Below are 20,892 nucleotides of genomic sequence, written 5' to 3'. Positions count from 1 at the left end.
GGTGACCACACTTACAATTGGAGCAAAATGGAAATTAGGGTTTAGCACGATTCCGAAGCATCCTCTCTCAGTTACAACTCTAGTTGCATTAGGCAACAAAGGTCAGTTGTGGTCCCACATGCAACTAGGACAATGAAGGTCAGTTGCGACCCTTTTGCAACTAGGACAAAGAGAAATTCAGAGTTAGCACAGCTCTCAGTTGCAACCCCACTTGCCACTAGGCAACAAAGGTCAGGTGCAGCCTTACTTGCAACTAGGATAAAGATAAATTCGAGGTTAGCATGAATCCCGTAGCATTTCCAAGATAAGTTGGAACCTAACTTGTAGCTAGGACAAGAAAAAAATTCAAGGTCAGCATGGATTCTCAAGCATTTCTCTACCAATTGCGACAAGTTGAGGTCCACGCCCCAAGCAGCGTGATCCACTTCGATAAGTTGAGGTTAAACCCACAGACAGCCCGATCATTACGCGTCGGGCAGCTGGGTGTGGCTGCACACCCATTTTTTAGACCACGCGGTCCCAGGTCCCAGGAAGACGTTTCGCGTCCGTTTGAGTCAAGCCGCTAGAGATCCCGTAACCTTTCAGGCCGCTAGAGATCCCGTAACCTTTCGCTCATCCCAGATGATCCGAGTTCATTTTGCAGTTCTGACTTACAAATGGAAGCTGGGTCCAGCACGAGAAAGAAAAGCACAGCAAAACGAGTCTGACCGAGAGATTTGCAGGGGTGTATATTTCCTTCATCATGGGAGAAGCATCCTCAACTCCTCATCTACAAAATGGCAAGATGCCCCATCCAATTGGGACGAGGCCCTTGCACAGCAGGCAGATGCTCATCTCCCATGTGCCATGTGCGTATACAACAATACAACATCGCCCTTTCCTCTTTACAGGTTACAGATCTCTCTCACCATATGTACATACAGCGGCCCTCGCCTAGTTTCCTATCCACATGCTGCAATAGAAGAATGAAATAATTTCTCCGATCGGCCCTCTCTCATAGACATCTACCCATGAGCCCAGCCACGTTCCGGGCAACTTCTTTTTTGGCCTCTAATGAGACAGGTGAATCGCCGATGTACATGTCAAAGAAAGCCCCTGCTCATCGAAAAAGACTAGGTTAAAAATCACAAACCTATGAAGTTAGATCTTGAGATGGAACTTGTGAATGTGTTGTGAGTACAATAATAGTAGCTTCATAAAGTACTGACTAGGAGACATATACTTACTGCAAAGGTCTTTGCTCTGAACAGCACTGATTTGCCTGCCATCAACTGCAAGGAAATGTTCTTGTCAAAATCCACCCAGTATTTACATCGAGAATGTCTCAATTTTTATTTATTTATTCTACTACAGCCTGAGGTATACTTACTCTCCGTTATTAGCTGGCCATCAGATGTTTGGCAGAAGTCAATCTTTGTGCCCTGCAATTACAAACATTTTAACCACTCAAGTCTGAAAATTGCAGACCATGAAATACTGTCTCGAAATAACTTACAGCAGGTATTGGAATATCTTCGGTGAAGTAAGAACCAAAGGTCTTCAAGCAACGATAATCAGTGTTAGGATTCATCTGTTGAACAAATAAAATGCAAAATCCCTGTGAGTTTATAGGAGTAGCAAAGGAAGTAAAGAAGCAGCTCAAGCAGCAAGTACCTTCTGCAAACGCAAGCCAAGTGACTTCTCAAATACGCTGCAAAGAATCAAAAGAATTCTATTTGAGCCTGGAGTAGATGACAGGTTATTTTTGAGAGAACACATGCGTTATGCACAATAAAATTATAATACTTACTCTCTTACTGCACCAATGCTAAGGCCATTGTAGTTAACTACCAACCTAACTCTGATATGAAGGTTTTCCCTGGTAAAAAGAACACGATGTTATTATCACCGAATTAAACAACAGGAATATATAATATACGAGAAGTAGTAGGTTTTATATCTTACCACAAAATACTCTAGTTAACTTTCAAAAAGACTAAATGTGTACTTCTTTAGACTTAGCGATCTATGGACATGTGTGTGGAACTTGCCCATCTATCTAATTATGCACAAACGTAATGAGCACATACAAGCAGAAATCCTGACACGACAACAGCTCATAGCAATATGCAGTACTGCCAGCTGCTGTAAACTGTCAGAAACCAACTGCTGCAATCATATTTATATATATAGCTCAAAGAGTCCATATAAACCCTAACCTTGACCGACAAGATAACTGAATTTTGTTATGACTCCTTAGTTCATGCTAAGCCTTTGCACTTCAGAAAATGTATGAATGCAAGAGTGAGATATCAACAGAGAGCATACCTCAGAAGATCATTATAGAAATCTGGATCATCCTTCAATTTGGTGGTTGGAACTGAAGCATACTTAGGACCCAGCTTCTCACAAATAGATTGTGGTTGCATATCTAAAATGACATGGCATCAGTAACAAATGGAGTAATGCTTGATAAACATTTCTTGTCTGGCAAATAGAAACAAGAAAAGATACATTTTTAGTAGTTTATACTCACATAAACCAAAAGCATACAGGTTCAAATTTTTGACTCTCATTATTTTCATGCCTTTGAAACCCACTCCAACAAGGACCTGCAAATTTAGTTAACAATGAACTGTCACATGGAAGTCATCAACCAAACAAGGCAGGAGGAAATGATATAGAAAATTGAGTAAGGCATTGGAAATCAATGAACTGTTACATCAACCGATCGGCAGAACAATGAGCATATCAATTGTCTTGGGTACATATCAACTCAATATAATAATATTTATTCTATACTTATGTCCACTCTTAACTCTGCATTGTTTGTTGACTAGTCTGTACTATGACATAAGAAGCTCCTAAGAAACAAGAGGGGTATACCGCTGTAGCTGGAGAGGCCTCATCTTCGAGAAATGCAGGGAACTTGATTCCAGTTTTTGGCTCAACTGCATCTTCTTGAAAGATCGTGCTTGGCACAGCAACAGCACAACAACTTAGGCGTTTCCCGTCCAAACAAGGCTGATCTGCCGGCCTGTTAAAATAACCATCAATATTTCCAAACGCCATGGACTCTGCAAGCATCTTTGGAGATCTGGTCCATTCATACAAACATACAATGTAAGAAAAGATCAATTGAGATGTAATTGTGAAAGAAAAAATAGCAAAATAATGAATGCAAGCTAAATTATAGAAGGGATATGAGAGCGCATGCATGGAAAATAGTACGTATACTGAGACTCACATATTTTCAAATGGCGGCACGATAGTAGCAAAACCAGCTATGGTAAGAAGATTGCTGGCATGCTTCTGCTCAATATCATTCCAGAGTCGTCCAAGTGTTGCCTGTGCAAGCCTAGCTAAGAACATTTGTACAGCATGTTCTTCTTTCAGAGAACCAAACTGCAATCTGACCAAATTGTGCATGTGGGAGGTCACTTGCTTTATATGCGAGAAACTCTTTGGACCATACGCTCTGGAAAACCAGAAGCAGAAAGCTCTGGCGACCTTCCTGAGGCAGATGAATGCTTCCTTAACCTTGACGTTTCCTGAAGAGCAGATCTGCCTGCGATGCTTCAAGGAACTCCCCAACAATCTTCCGAGATGCGTGACCATGGTCAACCCAAGATCATGAGACATCGGAAACTCTGGCGGGAACTTGTGCATGCACACCCCACCGTGACCAAGATTGGCGAAGATTAACCGATCAGGCTTCATACTTAAATGAATGTATAGGAAATCTTTCTAGCAAGCTTGTGAATGTATGACGAGGATAATATGGGTGATCTGTCAGTAAGAGCAGAAGTAAATTGAGTTAGCTATGTAACACCAGCAGCCATTAAATTGAGTTCATGATTATTGGACCAACATTGCAGAACATGATAAAATCACACACTGATATGTTACTATGGAATAACTATGACAGTATTACTGATACAATCAAACGGATGCACGTGCACATATTAGTTTGGAGACAATTCGGAGTAGTCGCACAAACCCATACGTTAGAGCTACTCGTATTGCAACGTAAATTCGTGGTTTGGATACATTATATGTACTCGACATGAGCGATGGCATAAAACGTTAAGGGGTGGTGGACAAGGCGAGCCTCGAAGCTTGGAAAGGTGTCCTGGCACAAGGAGCTGCAGAATCGGATGGAGAACCCGTAACCCACATGCAAATTTGATAGTACCGCCTAAGTAAGAACAATATGACCGCAAATCGGCACAGGCTTGAGTTGCAACATTCAATTTTGCTCACCCAAAATCATCACATTAACACAAAATGCCCGCGTGATAGCAAGCACATATACACACATAAAGCTGATGAACAGGACAGTGCCGATAGGATCGAATTCCCACCTGAAGCGGGCAACTAGTGCATGCGGCAAAGGCGCAGATCAATGCCCCAAAATCAATCCCCAAGCTAGCATCAATCAATCACCCCAACCGTGTAAACGTCAGGAATGCTAAAATTTACAGAGCGGCAATCTGGCCCTACAGGGATTTACCCATCCACCGCTTACCCCTCCACGCAAATCAATAAAATAAAATTCCTCATCCAACAACTCACATTCGCCAAAAAAAAAAAACTCCGCCACCAAACAAGGAAAGCTTTAGAAAAAAAAAATCACGGTACCTTTCCGAGAGATCAGAGAGAAGTCCGCGCCGGAGCACGCAAGGGGCGATAAGGGCCGGCCTAGGACCCGCGCGCGCGATTTGGGCGCCGGATCAGAGCCCCCGGACCCGGAAGTTGGAGGAGATGGTGGAGAGGCTAGCAAGCGACGCCGCCCCAAATCCGATCCCCCGCCTCGCCCTCGCACGCACCCGCCTCCCGCGAAGGTGAGAGAGGGAGAGAGAGGCGAAGAAGGCGTGCTCCGGTTCGGCGTCGTTCGCTCCTCCCTTCTCTCTCTCCTCCTCCAGACCGGAGCCGAAAAAGGGTTTCAATAAGTTGGCTTTCCCTCCTTTCCACCTTTACCGGACGGTCGCGCGAAAATCTCTATTCGCGTATCGGTCCTTACCACGTGACTAACCCAGCGTACAGGGGACCTTGTTAGCGATGCGTGGTACTGATGGGGTGTTTAGGGTAAAATGGTCCTGCCTTTTCGGGGAAGGTGCGAGTCCTGGCACGAGGAACCGAGGGATATTCCGCGGGGCGATCGGACGGCCACGAGGAAGGGCTCGGCACGCGTTTGGGCCGTCGATGTGACGCCACCGGGGGAGTTCGTCGCCGACGTCCACCGCGGAGACGGACGCGGACGGTGGCTGGAAAAAGCCCTGGAGCACGTTTTAAATGGATGGACTTTTTCTCAATCTTCCTCCTCGTGGAAAGGTTGAATTTTCTAGGGTGACCATTGTTTAATTGCAACGCTGTTTCTTATTTGTAACGCTGGGCTCTAAAATTGCAAAATACTGAACCAGATGATCTCTTTCTTTCACGGTACTACCTCCGTTCAGGAGACGTATAACAAGATCATCAATTTTACAATATAAAATTAATTGTACAAAACAAAAATTATATCATTATTATAAAATAATAAAACATCCAAACTTTTTAATGATATATATTTTAAAATATATACATTGTATTACGTTTGTTAAATTTGCAACCTAAAGATATACGCCGGACTTATAGTCCTAAACGGAGGTAAACTTACGTAATCATATCTTGTGTTGTTGTCATATCTTGTCAAATTTTATAGGAGAAACATATTGTACAAGTAGGAGTAATAGTCAGTTATCAACCCACTCCTCTCCTCTAGCGACCCACGCCGCCCACAGTGGTGGCCAGACCGCGCCCTCCGTTGGTTGCGCTTCAGCACCCCTTCTCCTTTCCTCTCCTGCATCGTTGTCGGCATGCAGCGTCGGTGGCGATGAACCCCAGGACTTACCCTAACGGTGTTGGTCTGCGCGGTGGGCTGACTAGTTAGGAGGTGTGCCTTGGCGGCGGCGGTGCTCCTGTCGGCGGCTGGGTGGTGACATGTGCGAGAGCTATCAGTTGATGGTGATGGTGGTAGGGCGGAGCTGGTTGGTTCCCTACATGCCCAGATCTAGGCCCTTTGGGCCCGATCTGGGTTAGCGCGGGCCGGGCTCGGCCTCGCGGCCTCCGGCTGGACTGTTGAGCGGTTCGTGATAAGGTTGGCGGCGATGATGACGTGCCTACTGCAGCATGGCGGCGGCAACTTCATGGTCCTTTTGGGTCTAGCGGGCCTATATGGTGCATGTCTGGAGGGTAGCGGCAGCGGCCCACGTGTAGTTGTGTGGCAGTAGGGACTTTATGCGACCTTTCGGGGCCCGGCCAGGCCTGTGCGACCTGGCGTGTCCTTGCTGCAGCGTCCGTTCGACACCCACCAATGGCGGTGGAGGACCTCCTCTAGGTGGCTCTGATGTGGCCGCCTTCCGGCCCTAATGCCTAGGTGTGCTCTTGTCGTTGTGTACGGTTGGCTACGTCTATGCCGGTGGAGGTTCACTACTAGGAAATACGTTTTCTGTGGCGCACCTTTTTGGACTTCTGTGGCGCATTGCGCCACAGTTGTCACGCGACAGATATTTGAATTCTGTGGCGCATATCTACATGCGCCACAGAAATTTCAAAACTTTTGTGGCCCACCAGGTAAGCATGCGCCACATATATCTTCTGTGGCGCACCCAGTTGTGGTGCGCCACTGAATTTTATTTTGAATTTAAAAAAAAATGTCGGCCATAATTTCGCGGGTTTTTTTTTTTGAAATTTCTCGGAGGTTGCTGAATGTGGGTGGGTGGGTGGGTGGAGGAGGAGGCCGACCGGAGGAGGTGGTGGTGGTGGTGGAGGAGGAGGAGGAGGTGGTGCTGGTGGTGGAGGAGGTGGTGGTGGTGGTCCCGGAGGAGGAGGTGGAGGTGGTGGGTGGGTGGAGGAGGAGGAGGTGGTGGTGGTCGCCGGAGGAGGAGTAGGAGGCCGGTGGTCGCCGGAGGAGGAGGGCGACGACTAGTGGAGGAGGAGAAGGAGGAGGGAGAAGAAGGGAGGAGAAGCAGGAGAAGGGAGAAGGAAGAAGTGGAGGAAAAGGGAGAAGGAGGAGAAAGAAGAAGGAGGAGAAGTGGAGGAAGAGGAGAAGGACACCCGCTGGAATTTAAATTTCGATGGAAGAATTCTATGGCGCATGTGTATATGGTGCGCCACATAATTTTTTTTCGAATTTTTTTTCAGGAAGAAATCTTGACTTTGCCATATCTTTTTACTTTTTTCGAATTTGGCGATTCTAAAAATTTGCTAACCAGGTAAACCCGGGTGAATTCGGATGTAGAATTTTCTCCCGGCCATTTTGATATATTGTGCGTTTTTTCGAGATCGTATGCAACCACAAATCCAATTTGATGATTTTGCAACGCAATTTTGTAAAAACAAATCGAAATTCATGTTTGTTAATTCTCAGTGGTACTAGATGACATAATACATGGACACCTCGAATAATTTTATTTTTTGAAATTTCTATCTATTTTTTTCTATTTTACAGAGCTAAAAAGTGAATCCGGGGGGGGGGGGTTGAGTTGCGTGGGGAGCAAAAAAACCCACGCATATGCCAATATGCGCCACATAGATTTAGACTTCGCGTATGCCCCACAGAATTGTGGCCTCGTGAAGTCAGTGGTGGGACCCCACAAGGAATTTTGTGGCGCATGTACCAACATGCGCTACAGAATTTTGACTTTGTGTGGCGCATGTGGGAAAATGTGCCACAAAATTCCCTTCGCCCATGTGCAGTGCCGTACCCGCGTGGGCCAGTGTAGATTATGTGGCGCATCCTTCCACATGTGCCGCGGAAATGCAATGTTTTGTGGCGCACCAAAAAATATGCTGCACGGAAATTAGAAATAATTTTGTGGAGCACGCACTTTTAGGTGCACCACGGAATACATTCCTACCTATAATAGTTTTCCTAGTAGTGGTTGTTGATACGTCCCAAATGTATCTATAATTTCTTATGTTACATGCTACTTTTATGATGATACTCACATGTTTTATACACACTTTATGTCATTATTATGCATTTTCCGGCACTAACCTATTGACGAGATGCCGAAGAGCCAGTTGTTGTTTTCTGCTGTTTTTGGTTTCAGAAATCCTACAAAGGAAATATTCTCGGAATTGGACGAAATCAACGCCCAAGGTCTTATTTTTCCACGAAGCTTCCAGAAGACCGGAGGGGATTCGAAGTGGGGCCACGAGGGCCCGTACCCATAGGCCGGCGCGGCTAGGTGATGGCGTGTAAGACACACGTCCGTTGGGAACCCCAAGAGGAAGGTGTGATGCGTACAGCAGCAAGTTTTCCCTCAAAAAGAAACCAAGGTTATCGAACCAGTAGGAGCCAAGAAGCACGTTGAAGGTTGATGGTGGCGGAGTGTAATGCGGCGCAACACCAGGGATTCCGGCGCCAACGTGGAACCTGCACAACACAATCACAGAACTTTGCCCCAACGTAACAACGAGGTTGTCAATCTCACCGGCTTGCTATAAACAAAGGATTAGATGTATAGTGTGTATGATGATGTTTGTTTGCGAAGAACAGTAAAGAACAATTGCAGTAGATTGTATTTCAGATGTAAAGAACAGGACCGGGGTCCACAGTTCAGTAGTGGTGTCTCTCCCATAAGATAGCGGATGTTGGGTGAAATAATTACGGTTGAGCAATTGACAAATAAAGAAGGCATAACAATGCACATACATATATCATGATGAGTACTATGAGATTTAATCGGGGCATTATGACAAAGTACATAGACCGCTATCCAAGCATGCATCTATGCCTAAAAAGTCCACTTTCGAGTTATCATCCGAACCCCTCCGGTATTAAGTTGTAAACAACGAGACAATTGCATTAAGTATGGTGCGTAATGTAATCAACACAAATATCCTTAGACAAAGCATCGATGTTTTATCCCTAGTGGCAACAGCACATCCACAACCTTAGAACTTTCTGTCATCGTCCCAGATTTAATGGAGGCATGAACCCACTATCGAGCATAAATACCCCCTCTTGGAGTCACAAGTATCAACTTGGTCAGAGCCTCTACTAGCAACGGAGAGCATGCAAGAACATAAATAACATATATGATAGATTGATAATCAACTTGACATAGTATTCAATATTCATCGGATCCCAACAAACACAACATGAAGGATTACAAATAGATGATCTTGATCATGATAGGCAGCTCACAAGATCTAACATGATAGCACAATGAGGAGAAGACGACCATCTAGCTACTGCTATGGACCCATAGTCCAGGGGTGAACTACTCACACATCGATCCGGAGGCGATCATGGCGATAAAGAGACCTCCGGGAGATGATTCCTCTCTCCGGCAGGGTGCCGGAGGCGATCTACTAAATCCCCCGAGCTGGGATTGGCGGCGGCGGTGTCTCTGGAAGGTTTTCCGTATCGTGGCTCTCGGTACTGGGGGTTTCGCGACGAAGACCTTAAGTAGGCGGAAGGGCGGAGTCGGAGGCCTGACAGGGGGGCCACACAGTAGGGCGGCGCGGGCCCCCCTTGGCCGCGCCGCCTTATTGTGTCGGCGCCCCGTGGCCCCACTTCGTCTCTCCCTCGGACTTCTGGAAGCTTCGTGGAAAAATAGGCCCCTGGGCGTTGATTTCGTCCAATTCCGAGAATATTTCCTTACTAGGATTTCTGAAACCAAAAACAGCATAAAACAACAACTGGCTCTTCGGCATCTCGTCAATAGGTTAGTGCCGAAAAATGCATAAATATGACATATAATGTGTATAAAACATGTGAGTATCATCATAAAAGTAGCATGGAACATAAGAAATTATAGATACGTTTGGGACGTATCACTAGGGAGGGGCCCGCGCCGCCATATGGTGTGGGCCCCTTGTCAGTCCTTCGACTCCGCCCTTCCGCCTACTTATAGCCTTCGTCGCGAAAACCCCAGTACCGAGAGCCACGATACGGAAAACCTTCCAGAGACGCCGCCGCCGCCAATCCCATCTCGGGGGATTCAGGAGATCGCCTCCGGCACCCTGCCGGAGAGGGGAATCATCTCCCGGAGGACTCTTCATCACCATGATCGCCTCCGGATTGATGTGTGAGTAGTTCACCCCTGGACTATGGGTCCATAGCAGTAGCTAGATGGTTGTCTTCTCCTCATTGTGCTATCATGTTAGATCTTGTGAGCTGCCTATCATGATCAAGATCATCTATTTGTAATGCTACATGTTGTGTTTGTTGGGATCCGATGAATATGGAATACTATGTCAAGTTGATTATCAATCTATCATATATGTTGTTTTTGTTCTTGCATGCTCTCCGTTGCTAGTAGAGGCTCTGGCCAAGTTGATACTTGTAACTCCAAGAGGGAGTATTTATGCTCGATAGTGGGTTCATGCCTCCATTGAATGCGGGACGATGACGAAAAGTTCTAAGATTGTGGATGTGTCTGTTGCCACTAGGGATAAAACATCAATGCTTTGTCTAAGGATATTTGTGTTGATTACATTACGCACCATACTTAATGCAATTGTCCGTTGTTTGCAACTTAATACCGGAAGGGGTTCGGATGATAACCTGAAGGTGGACTTTTAGGCATAGATGCATGCTCGGATAGCGGTCTATGTACTTTGTCGTAATGCCCTGATTAAATCTCATAGTAGTCATCGTGATATGTATGTGCATTGTTATGCCCACTCTATTTGTCAATTGCCCAACTGTAATTCGTTCACCCAACATGCTATTTCTTATCGGAGAGACACCACTAGTGAACTGTGGACCCCGGTCCATTCTTTACATCTGAAATACAATCTACTGCAAACTCTGTTCTTTACCGTTCTTCGCAAACAAACATCATCTTCCACACTATACATTTAATCCTTTGTTTACAGCAAGCCGGTGAGATTGACAACCTCACTGTTACGTTGGGGCAAAGTACTTTGATTGTGTTGTGCAGGTTCCACGTTGGCGCCGGAATCCCTGGTGTTGCGCCGCACTACACTCCGTCACCAACAACCTTCACGTGTTCCTTGACTCCTACTCGGTTCGATAACCTTGGTTTCTTACGAGGAAAACTTGCTGCTGTACGCATCACACCTTCCTCTTGGGGTTCCCAACGGACGTGTGTCTTGCACGCCATCAAGCAACTTTTTCTGGCGCCGTTGCCGGGGAGATCAAGACACGCTGCAAGGGGAGTCTCCCACATCCAATCTCTTTACTTTGTTTTTGTCTTGCTTTACTTTATTTTATTTATTGCTTTGTTTGTTCTCTATATCAAAAATACAAAAAAATTAGTTACTAGTTTTACTTTATTTACTGTCTTGTTTGCGTTCTCTATATTAAAAACACAAAACAATTAGTTACTTGCATTTACTTTATTTACCTTTTGTTTATTTCATCATGTTTCCTCCTAAATACACTCTGAAAGACATACCGGTAGGACGAGGGTCTATCATTAGAAGAGATAATATAGAAGCATTTTTCACCCATGTTAGTATGGATGCAGATTTTGAAGATACACCCTTGGTAAAAGTTGCTCCTACTTATGAGAGTGCTACTGCCTGTTTAATACACATGTTGGAAACTAGATTCCTATAATTCAACATATGTTTCTTACACTCTCTGATATGAAAAGGGGAGAAAAGAGAAATTTTGTTTTAAAAGTCCTTCTTAGAGAATTTGAAGATATAGCTAAAGAAGCTAGAAAAGTTTTTATTAAGCATAAGAGGCTTGGTTTGTTCACCGATTTTGCATAAACACTTGAAAAGATGGACATGGATAGAATAAAGTACACTAATAATGTCAATGATGGAGGGGAGATTAAAGTACCGATACCTAGTAAGCTCCTAGGAATGCATGAAGCTCTAGAAAATAACTATGGTTGGCTTGTTCCTAGAAATTTGTTTGATGAGAATAGCAATCCTAAGAGTAATGAAAAAGGGGCCTCTGAAACTTACATAGATAAGATACAATGCATAGTTGAGAAAACTCCAAACCCCTCTGTTAATGCTTCATCTCTCGATAATACTTGATTCACACTTTCTGCGCCTAGCTGAAATGCGTTAAAAAAAAGCGCTTATGGGAGACAACCCATTATTTTACTCATGCACTTTTATTTTATATTTGAGTCTTGGAAGTTGTTACTACTGTAGCAACCTCTCCTTATCTTTATTTTATTGCATTGTTGTGCCAAGTAAGGTCTTTGATAGTAAAGATGATACTAGATTTGGATTACTGCGCAGAAACATATTTCTTACTATCACGAAATTGAGCAGCCCCTTCTGTAGGAAATTTAGAAAAATCTGCCAATTTACGTGCGTGATCCTCAGATATGTATGCAACTTTCATTCAATTTTAGCATTTTCATCTGAGCAAGTTAAGTGCCCCAGAAAAATTCGTCTTTACGGACTGTTCTGTTTTGACAGATTCTGCCTTTTATTTCGCATTGCCTGTTTTGCTATGTTTGATGGATTTCTTTGTTCCATTAACTTTCAGTAGCTTTGTGCAATGTCCAGAAGTGTTAAGAATGATTATGTCACCTCTGAATATATGAATTTTCAATTATTCACTAACCCTCTAATGAGTTTGTTTTGAGTTTGGTGTGGAGGAAGTTTTCAAGGGTCAAGAGAGGAGGATGATACAATATGATCAAGAAGAGTGAAAAGTCTAAGCTTGGGGATGCCCCCGTGGTTCATCCCTGCATATTTTAAGAAGACTCAAGCATCTAATCTTGGGGATGCCCAAGGCATCCCTTCTTCATCGACAACTTATCAGGTCACCTCTAGTGAAACTATATTTTTATTCCGTCACATCTTATGTGCTTTACTTGGAACGTCTGTTTGTTTTTGTTTTTGTTTGAATAAAATTGGATCCTAGCATTCCTTGTTTGGGAGAGAGACACGCTCCGCTGTTTCGTATGAACACATATGTTCTTAGCTTTACTTTTAATGTTCGTGGCGAAGGTTGAAACTGCTTCGTTCATTGTTATATGGTTGGAAACAGAAAATGCTTCATGTGGTAATTGGTAGAATGTCTTGAATAATTTGATACTTGGCAATTGTTGTGCTCATATAGATCATGTTTAAGCTCTTGCATCATGTACTTTGCACCTATTAATGAAGAACTACATAGAGCTTGTTAAAATTTGGTTAAGGTGTTTGAACAACAAGGAGACAGCGTAGAGTCTTATAATGCTTGCAATATGTTCTTATGTAAGTTTTGTTGTACCATTTTATACTTGAGTTTGCTTCAAACAACCTTGCTAGCCTAGCCTTGTATTGAGAGGAATTCTTCTCGTGCATCCAAATCCTTGAGCCAAAAACTATGCCATTTGTGTCCACCATACCTACCCACTACATGGTATTTCTCTGCCATTCCAAAGTAAATTACTTGAGTGCTACCTTTAAAAATTCTATCCTTTGTCTTTGCAATATATAGCTCATGGGAAAATATCCTATAAAACTATTGTGGTGAAGAATATGTAGCTATGTATCTTATTTTTTATAAGTTGCTTGTTGAGCGGTAACCATGCTTCTGGGGACGCCACCAACTATTACACCTTTGTTGAATATCATGTGAGTTGCTATGCATGTTCGTCTTTTCTGAAGTAAGGGTGATTTATCATGATCAAATGGTTTGAGTATGCATATTGTTAGAGAAGAACATTGGGCCGCTAACTAAAGCCATGATCCATGGTGGAAGTTTCAGTTTGGACAATTAATTCTCAATCTCTTATGAGAATATTATCTGTTGTTGAATGCTTATGCATTAAAGAGGAGTCCATTATCTGTTGTCTATGTTGTCCCGGTATGGATGTCAAAGTTGATAATAATCAAAAACGAGAAATCAAATGCGATCTTTCTCCTTAGATCTTTGTACAGGCGGCATAGAGGTACCCCTTTGTGACACTTGGTTGAAACATATGTTATGCAATGATAATCCATGTAAATCCAAGCTAATTAGGACAAGGTGCGAGCACTATTGGTAATCTATGCATGAGTCTTGCAACTTATAAGATATCTTATACATAACACATATGATTTATTACTCCCGTTGACAAAATTGTTTCTATGTTTTCAAAATGAAAAGCTCTAGCACAAAAATAGTAATCCATGCTTCCCTCTGCGAAGGGCCTATCTTTTACTTTATTGTTGAGTCAGTTTACCTACTTCTTTCTATCTTAGAAGCAAACACTTGTGTGAACTGTGTGCATTGATTCTTACATGTTTACCTATTGCACTTGTTATATTACTTTGTGTTGACAATTATCCATGAGATATACATGTTGAAGTTGAAAGCAACTCGCTGAAACTTATATCTTCCTTTGTGTTGCTTCAAAACTTTCTACTAAGAATCTATTGCTTTATGAGTTAACTCTTATGCAAGTCTTATTGATGCTTGTCTTGAAAGTATTATTCATGAAAAGTCTTTGCTATATGATTCAGTTGTTTATTCATTGTCTTTACCATTGCTTCGAATCGCTGCATTCATCTCATATGCTTTACAATAGTATTGATCAAGATTATGATAGCATGTCACTTCAGAAATTATCCTTGTTATCGTTGACCTACTCGAGGGCGAGTAGGAACTAAGCTTGGGGATGCTTGATACGTCCCAAACGTATCTATAATTTCTTATGTTCCATGCTACTTTTATGATGATACTCACATGTTTTATACACACTTTATGTCATTATTATGCATTTTCCGGCACTAACCTATTGACGAGATGCCGAAGAGCCGATTCTTGTTTCTCGCTGTTTTTGGTTTCAGAAATTCTACAAAGGAAATATTCTCGGAATTGGACGAAATCAACGCCCAGGGTCTTATTTTTCCACGAAGCTTCCAGAAGACCGGAGGGGATATGAAGTGGGGCCACGAGGGCCCGTACCCATAGGCCGGCGCGGCGAGGGAGGGGCCCGCGCCGCCCTATGGTGTGGGCCCCTCGTCAGCCCTCCGACTCCGCCCTTCCGCCTACTTATAGCCTCCGTCGCGAAAACCCTAGTACCGAGAGCCACGATACGGAAAACCTTCCAGAGACGCCGCCGCCAATCCCATCTCGGGGGATTCAGGAGATCGCCTCCGGCACCCTGCCGGAGAGGGGAATCATCTCCGGAGGACTCTTCATCACCATGATCGCCTCCGGATTGATGTGTGAGTAGTTCACCCCTGGACTATGGGTCCATACCAGTAGCTAGATGGTTGTCTTCTCCTCATTGTGCTATCATGTTAGATCTTGTGAGCTGCCTATCATGATCAAGATCATCTATTTGTAATGCTACATGTTGTGTTTGTTGGGATCCGATGAATATGGAATACTATGTCAAGTTGATTATCAATCTATCATATATGTTGTTTATGTTCTTGCATGCTCTCCGTTGCTAGTAGAGGCTCGGCCAAGTTGATACTTGTAACTCCAAGAGGGAGTATTTATGCTCGATAGTGGGTTCATGCCTCCATTGAATCCGGGACAAGGTGACGGAAAGTTCTAAGGTTGTGGATGTGCTGTTGCCACTAGGGATAAAACATCAATGCTTTGTCTAAGGAAATTTGTGTTGATTACATTACGCACCATACTTAATGCAATTGTATGTTGTTTGCAACTTAATACCGGAAGGGGTTCGGATGATAACCCGAAGGTGGACTTTTAGGCATAGATGCATGTCGGATAGCGGTCTATGTACTTTGTCGTAATGCCCTGATTAAATCTCATAGTAGTCATCGTGATATGTATGTGCATTGTTATGCCCTCTCTATTTGTCAATTGCCCAACCGTAATTCGTTCACCCAACATGCTATTTCTTATCGGAGAGACACCACTAGTGAATTGTGGACCCCGGTCCATTCTTTACATCTGAAATACAATCTACTGCAAACTCTGTTCTTTATTGTTCTTCGCAAACAAACATCATCTTCCACACTATACATTTAATCCTTTGTTTACAACAAGCCGGTGAGATTGACAACCTCACTGTTACGTTGGGGCAAAGTACTTTGATTGTGTTGTGCAGGTTCCATGTTGGCGCCGGAATCCCTGGTGTTGCGCCGCACTGCACTCCGCCACCAACAACCTTCACGTGTTTCTTGACTCCTACTGGTTCGATGACCTTGGTTTCTTACTGAGGGAAAACTTGCTGTTGTACGCATCACACCTTCCTCTTGGGGTTCCCAACGGACGTGTGTCTTGCACGCCATCAGTTGTTTCCTCCCACGTGGTTGTGGCATCGCCTCTCATGTCTGCAGTTGTTTCTTCTCAGTTTGCCCGGCCTCACATTGTTTTCCATCGTGAGACTATCGTTGCCTATTCGACGGTACCCCGAAGGAGGGATCCTCATGAGGGGGGGGGGGAGAAATAGGGGCCATAGGGCGGAGAGCCATTGGGACGGTGGTACACGGTTACCCAGCTTCGGAACATGCTCCTCGGAGGCAGGACCTACTGCTGCTTGTTTAGAATTATCTGGGCACTTCCGCGTTGTTACAATGAGTTGTGGTTCTACCTCTAGGGCTCCCGAAATCCGGCTTATAAAGGCATCAAGATCTAGGGTTTCTACGGAGAGTCCTAACCGGAATACAAAATGCCTAACTACGGAATATACATTGTCGTGCATGTCAAGGATCCACCTACATCTAACTTGTCGTCATGGATCTAGACACTTCATGGGCCTTCGTGGATCCGACTCCTGGTGTAGGTTGGTTGGGATCCGGCTCCTGTTCCTGGGTTGGACTTCCTTCATCTTCTATCAACAGCAACTGGGCCGCCCGGTTGGCCATAAGCCACCACCACCATCTGTGGGCCACCCGGGCTTGCCGGATCTAGGTCACATCGTTGGCATACCCATGAATTATACCCACAACAGTAGCCCCCGAAGTTCTTCAAGATTCAGCATTCCTCCACCTAGCTTCTACCTCATTTGGATCCGGAGAGAATCTCGAAGAGCTTCCAAAACTTCATCATTTCCGACTTCATATAAACCGGAAATCATTTCATCTTGCATGTCTAATAATGGTAACTATGCGGAATCTGCGCCCCATACTTCGCCCAACTTTCTCATTTCCCGTGCGAAATTTTCGATAAGGTGAATCTTTCCTGGGCAATTCGGATCCGCGCAATTAGGTCACCGTCGCTTCAGTTTCACCGCTTTTGACCTAGGACACGTGGCGGAAATCCAACGGTGCGACCGCTTGGCTCCCACCGTAGGATCCAACGCACGTATCTCCACGCCGGGTCTATAAATAGTCAAACGACACGGTCATTCTCACTTTTTCACTGCCCTCGCCACTTCTTTTTATTCCTCGCGCCTGCACCGCTCAGCAAATCTGATCACTAGCGAGCTATATATCTCCCGTAAAGCTTCAATCACTGCCGCTCCAGGGTCCTTCCGCACCCGAGCTTGCCGATGTTGATCGGGAAATCGCCTCCGCCGCCGATTCTTGGTCGCGAGGGACGTCTACGCCTCTTCTCCAAGCCATCGACCACCACCGGCGACCACAGGGAACTGTCACGCCATTGCAGATAAGTCCGCCGGACTTGAGAGAGAAAGAGAGCAACAAGATCTAGCTAGCTTTAAGCTTTTAATCATTGTACTTGCAGCCGGAGGTATGTCGGAAAACGCCTCGAACTCAACTGAACACACTCCAAACACTCCTCCACCTATTCAACTGAAACCTTTAAATATAGCACCCTTAGAATTTCTGCCACCCAACATTTCCGATCTGCGATTAGCTCAACCTTACTCCGCATCTTCCAGCAATCCACTTGGAAGAATTCCGACTGAAGCGGAGCTGCTAGAAGAGTTACAAGGGCAAGCTCGTATGGCGGAGAAGGTAAAGGAGACGGAAGTGAAGAAGGCTTCCAAGACCAGGAACAGGGAGGGGGATGAAGGGCCAGTGGTGGCCCTGTATCGTAACCGATTTTGACCTAAAAGCTCTTCAAGAAGAAGGCTTTATCGGTTTGGGTTCTTACAGGTTCACCAAGGACTCCTCTACTCCTGCCCCGGAGGTTAACGAGCGGGTCCTCACCAAATCTTGGGTGGAGCGAGGCCTCTTGCTTCCGCCTTCGGATTTTTTTGGAGGTCCTCAATACCTACGGGCAGCAGCCGCACAACATCTGCCCCAACGCCTACCTCCTTCTCTCCAACTTCGTCACTTTGTGCGAAGGTCACCTCGGAGTCCGTCCGGTTATCCAGCTCCTTCAGTTCTTCTATCGCGTGAAGAAGGAGACGAAGGAGAAGAACATGGTCGACTGCGGTAGTATGACCTTCTTGCTCCGCCCGAAGAGAATTTATCCGCCTCTCTCCTCACGTGAGTCCGTCCAATTCTGGAACGCCGGGTGGTTTTATATCAACAATGAAATCATTCCAGACCGTCACCAAGGCCTCCTAGTCTTCATCAACCCTCCAGGGAGATGGACTCCTAGAGCTGCATCCCCAACTTCGCCCAGCATCCGGAGCTGGAGAAGATGGCCTGGAGGATTTTGAAACTGGTTCATGAGGGGTGGACCAAATCAACATCACCTTGAGCTGGTTCACCCGCCGGATCCAGCCTCTGCGGTTTGACCGGCGTCTCATCTGTGCCTACACTGGTGTGGATGATCCGCTATGGGTCACCGACAACCTTCCCGCAGATTCTCTAAACAAGAGGATACGAACGCTGCTGAAGGTGACCCGAGGCCAAGTGGTGCCGGAGATCTCTAAGGACATATATATCAACGAAAACTGCCCTCCGGTGAGTTGCACTTAGTCACTTTGATGTTCGGTTTCGTACTTCTTAATTTGTTTATATTTTCTAACATCCAACACCTCTTCTCCAGCTCAACACTTTGGCGGAGGAGGATTTTGGGGAGATATTTCGCATCGCCGCCACTGACTCCGGAAAGGCAGACGAGACTCCTGAGAAGGACGAGGAGGAAGATGAGGAGCAGACGGATAAATACGCTCCTCGACCCTCTAAACGCCCCAGGGGTGGATCCTCTGGACCAAATGGCGCTCCCAGCAACGAGGGCTCCACCAAGAAGCCCAAAACTGCTCCAGCTAGGGGCCCACGGCGTCTGGACTCCAAGCGGGTGGAGCGCGAGCGCATCAACATACTCGCGACTTCCGGAAAAGGAACCCGGCCCAAACTCCCCGGAGCTGTATAAGTTCCGACGCGTGAGTCTTTTCACGTTTTTATGGCGAAGATGTTATTTATTTTTTCCTTTTGCTTTGATCAGGTACCAGAAGGTCGTTTCCTCTCGGAGTAAATCCCAGAGGACGATCACAACATTTCTGAAGACATCTCCTGCCATCATCGCTCAACACTTTGGTGTCTACAATACCATGCATGGTGGTATATGTTGGTGGCTGGCAAGCTTGGTGGAGCGTCGCATCTTGTCCGGAGGTGTGGTTTTTTTTTGGGTTCGGGAGAAATCCCGGTCGTTTATGCACCGACGCAGTGACACTTGCAAGTGTCGCCATTCCTTCCTGGAGGGCATCAGGTGTACCTCTTCCCTACCCTCCGAAGCGTACCAGGGAAAACCCGAGGACCTATCCAGGCAACAACGTCGTCGTCTTCGCTTTCCTTCTTGGAGGTGTTGCTTGGTACGTGGCGAGTCAGAGTGTTAGGATCGTGGTGGGACTTATCTAGAGGGCGCAACTGTTGCGAGTCATCTTCGTTTTCGTTGATCCACCAGTACGGGCTCTGTTTTCTCTTTTGTTTCTTTTGTTTCTTTTGGGTTTTGGTTATGCTGTTTGCAGTGGTCTCAAAGTTGCACCGTGTGGTTACATTAATATAGCGGTGAAAGCCTGTTTTGAAGAGAACACTACTTGGCTTTTAAAAAGAGTCAAACCAAGCTTGAAAGGGGCAATTCTGTTGCAATTCCATGATTCGTGGCTGCTAGGTCTATCTTAGTCAATGTGACGCGGGGTCGTACCCTGATCCGTGACGCAATCACACAAGGGCAAACCCTTCCTTCTATTTTAGCGGCACACCTTTGCATGCGGCTCGATCTGAGTAGACCTAGAGAAACAAGATGGGAATAAGATCGAGGAGGAGAACCAGGGACTGGGCGGCGCTGCCCGGCGACGTGCTATGGACCATCCTGAGCCTGGTCCCGCAAGACGACATCCTCCGCACAGCTGGGCTCGTGTGCGCCTCCTGGCGGCGGCTAGCCCTCGACGAGCCGCTGCTGTGGCGGCGTATCGACCTCCCCGCCGAAAAGGACAAGGACGGAAACCCGCCGGCGACGTGGAAGGCGAGGGCGTGTGCCGCCGTGCGGCGCAGCGCCGGCCGCTGCGAGTCCTACCGCGGCCGCGTCAACCGTGACTTCCTGCTCTTCCTCGCCGGCAAGTACGTACGCGCGCGTCACTCACCCCTCACGTACACCTCTCCTGAATCCACTGATCCTGACCTGATTGCCATTGCTTTCCTATGCGTGCCCTGCTGGGTGCTGGCTTATTAATTGCAGCGCGCCGTCGCTGCGGAGCCTCCACGTGACGAGCCGGTTTGACATGCTCGACGAGAAGTTCATGACGGTGCTGGCGAAGAAGCTCCCTATGCTGGAGGAACTCGTGATGTCGAAAGGCCGGATCGAGCACTCCTCCTTGGCCGCTCTCGTCGACCACTGCCCACGGCTCCAGCTGCTTGACGCCGGCGGCTGTCACACATTCAATTCGATCGGCGAGTCGCTTCAGGCGAGACTGGAGAGCAAGATCAAGGATGTCCGGCTGCCGCGCATGCAGGTCGACCGCTTTAGAGGACGGATAGGGGGGCTGCTGCGGGCGGTTCATTTTCCTCCTCCCGCGGGTCGTTTGGGCCGGCAACTAAAACCGGTTGGGATGTGATGTAATAGATGATCATATGGCTTTCCTCTTCTTTTTTCCTATCCTCTTTCGAAGTTAAATTTTTTTTTTTGCTACTGAATCACAAGCGACAACTGAAGTGGCCGATGATGAAATT

At 45.9% G+C, this 20,892-nt stretch overlaps 1 protein-coding gene and 1 pseudogene across 2 annotated transcripts; one reads left to right on the top strand and one right to left on the bottom strand.

The window, feature by feature from the left end:
- Positions 1-712: 712 nt before the first annotated feature.
- On the bottom strand, positions 713-4,744 carry LOC124671264 (fatty-acid-binding protein 2-like). 2 transcript variants are annotated; one of them, XM_047207657.1, is made up of 11 exons: positions 4,621-4,744; positions 3,227-3,768; positions 2,866-3,076; positions 2,516-2,591; positions 2,308-2,410; positions 1,790-1,858; positions 1,654-1,690; positions 1,496-1,570; positions 1,370-1,421; positions 1,227-1,271; positions 713-1,095 (listed from the first exon to the last, which is right to left on the bottom strand). In XM_047207657.1, the coding sequence occupies exons 2-11, from the start codon at positions 3,697-3,699 to the stop codon at positions 995-997; spliced, it is 1,242 nt and encodes a 413-aa protein (XP_047063613.1). In that variant the 5' UTR covers positions 3,700-3,768; positions 4,621-4,744; the 3' UTR covers positions 713-994. The 2 variants fall into 2 exon arrangements, with proteins under 2 accessions (XP_047063613.1, XP_047063619.1); XM_047207663.1 differs by lacking the exon at positions 4,621-4,744 and having other exon boundaries at positions 3,227-3,779.
- A 15,222-nt stretch (positions 4,745-19,966) lies between these two features.
- Positions 19,967-20,689, top strand: LOC124706774 (annotated as a pseudogene).
- Positions 20,690-20,892: the final 203 nt, after the last annotated feature.

Source organism: Lolium rigidum, chromosome 1 (genome assembly GCF_022539505.1).
Source record: "Lolium rigidum isolate FL_2022 chromosome 1, APGP_CSIRO_Lrig_0.1, whole genome shotgun sequence".
NCBI classification, from domain to species: domain Eukaryota; kingdom Viridiplantae; phylum Streptophyta; class Magnoliopsida; order Poales; family Poaceae; genus Lolium; species Lolium rigidum.
The sequence above is the reverse complement of the archived record's forward strand: the minus strand, read 5'-3'. Positions and strand labels throughout refer to the sequence as shown.

Coding starts and splice junctions, on each gene's coding strand:
- LOC124671264 (XM_047207657.1), bottom strand. CDS start 3,699: ATGAAGCCTGATCGGTTAATCTTCGCCAATCTTGGTCACGGTGGGGTG. Junction 1,272..1,369: donor TGGCCAGCTAATAACGGAGA/GTAAGTATACCT, acceptor ATTTCCTTGCAG/TTGATGGCAGGCAAATCAGT. Junction 1,096..1,226: donor TCAGAGCAAAGACCTTTGCA/GTAAGTATATGT, acceptor TTCGATGAGCAG/GGGCTTTCTTTGACATGTAC.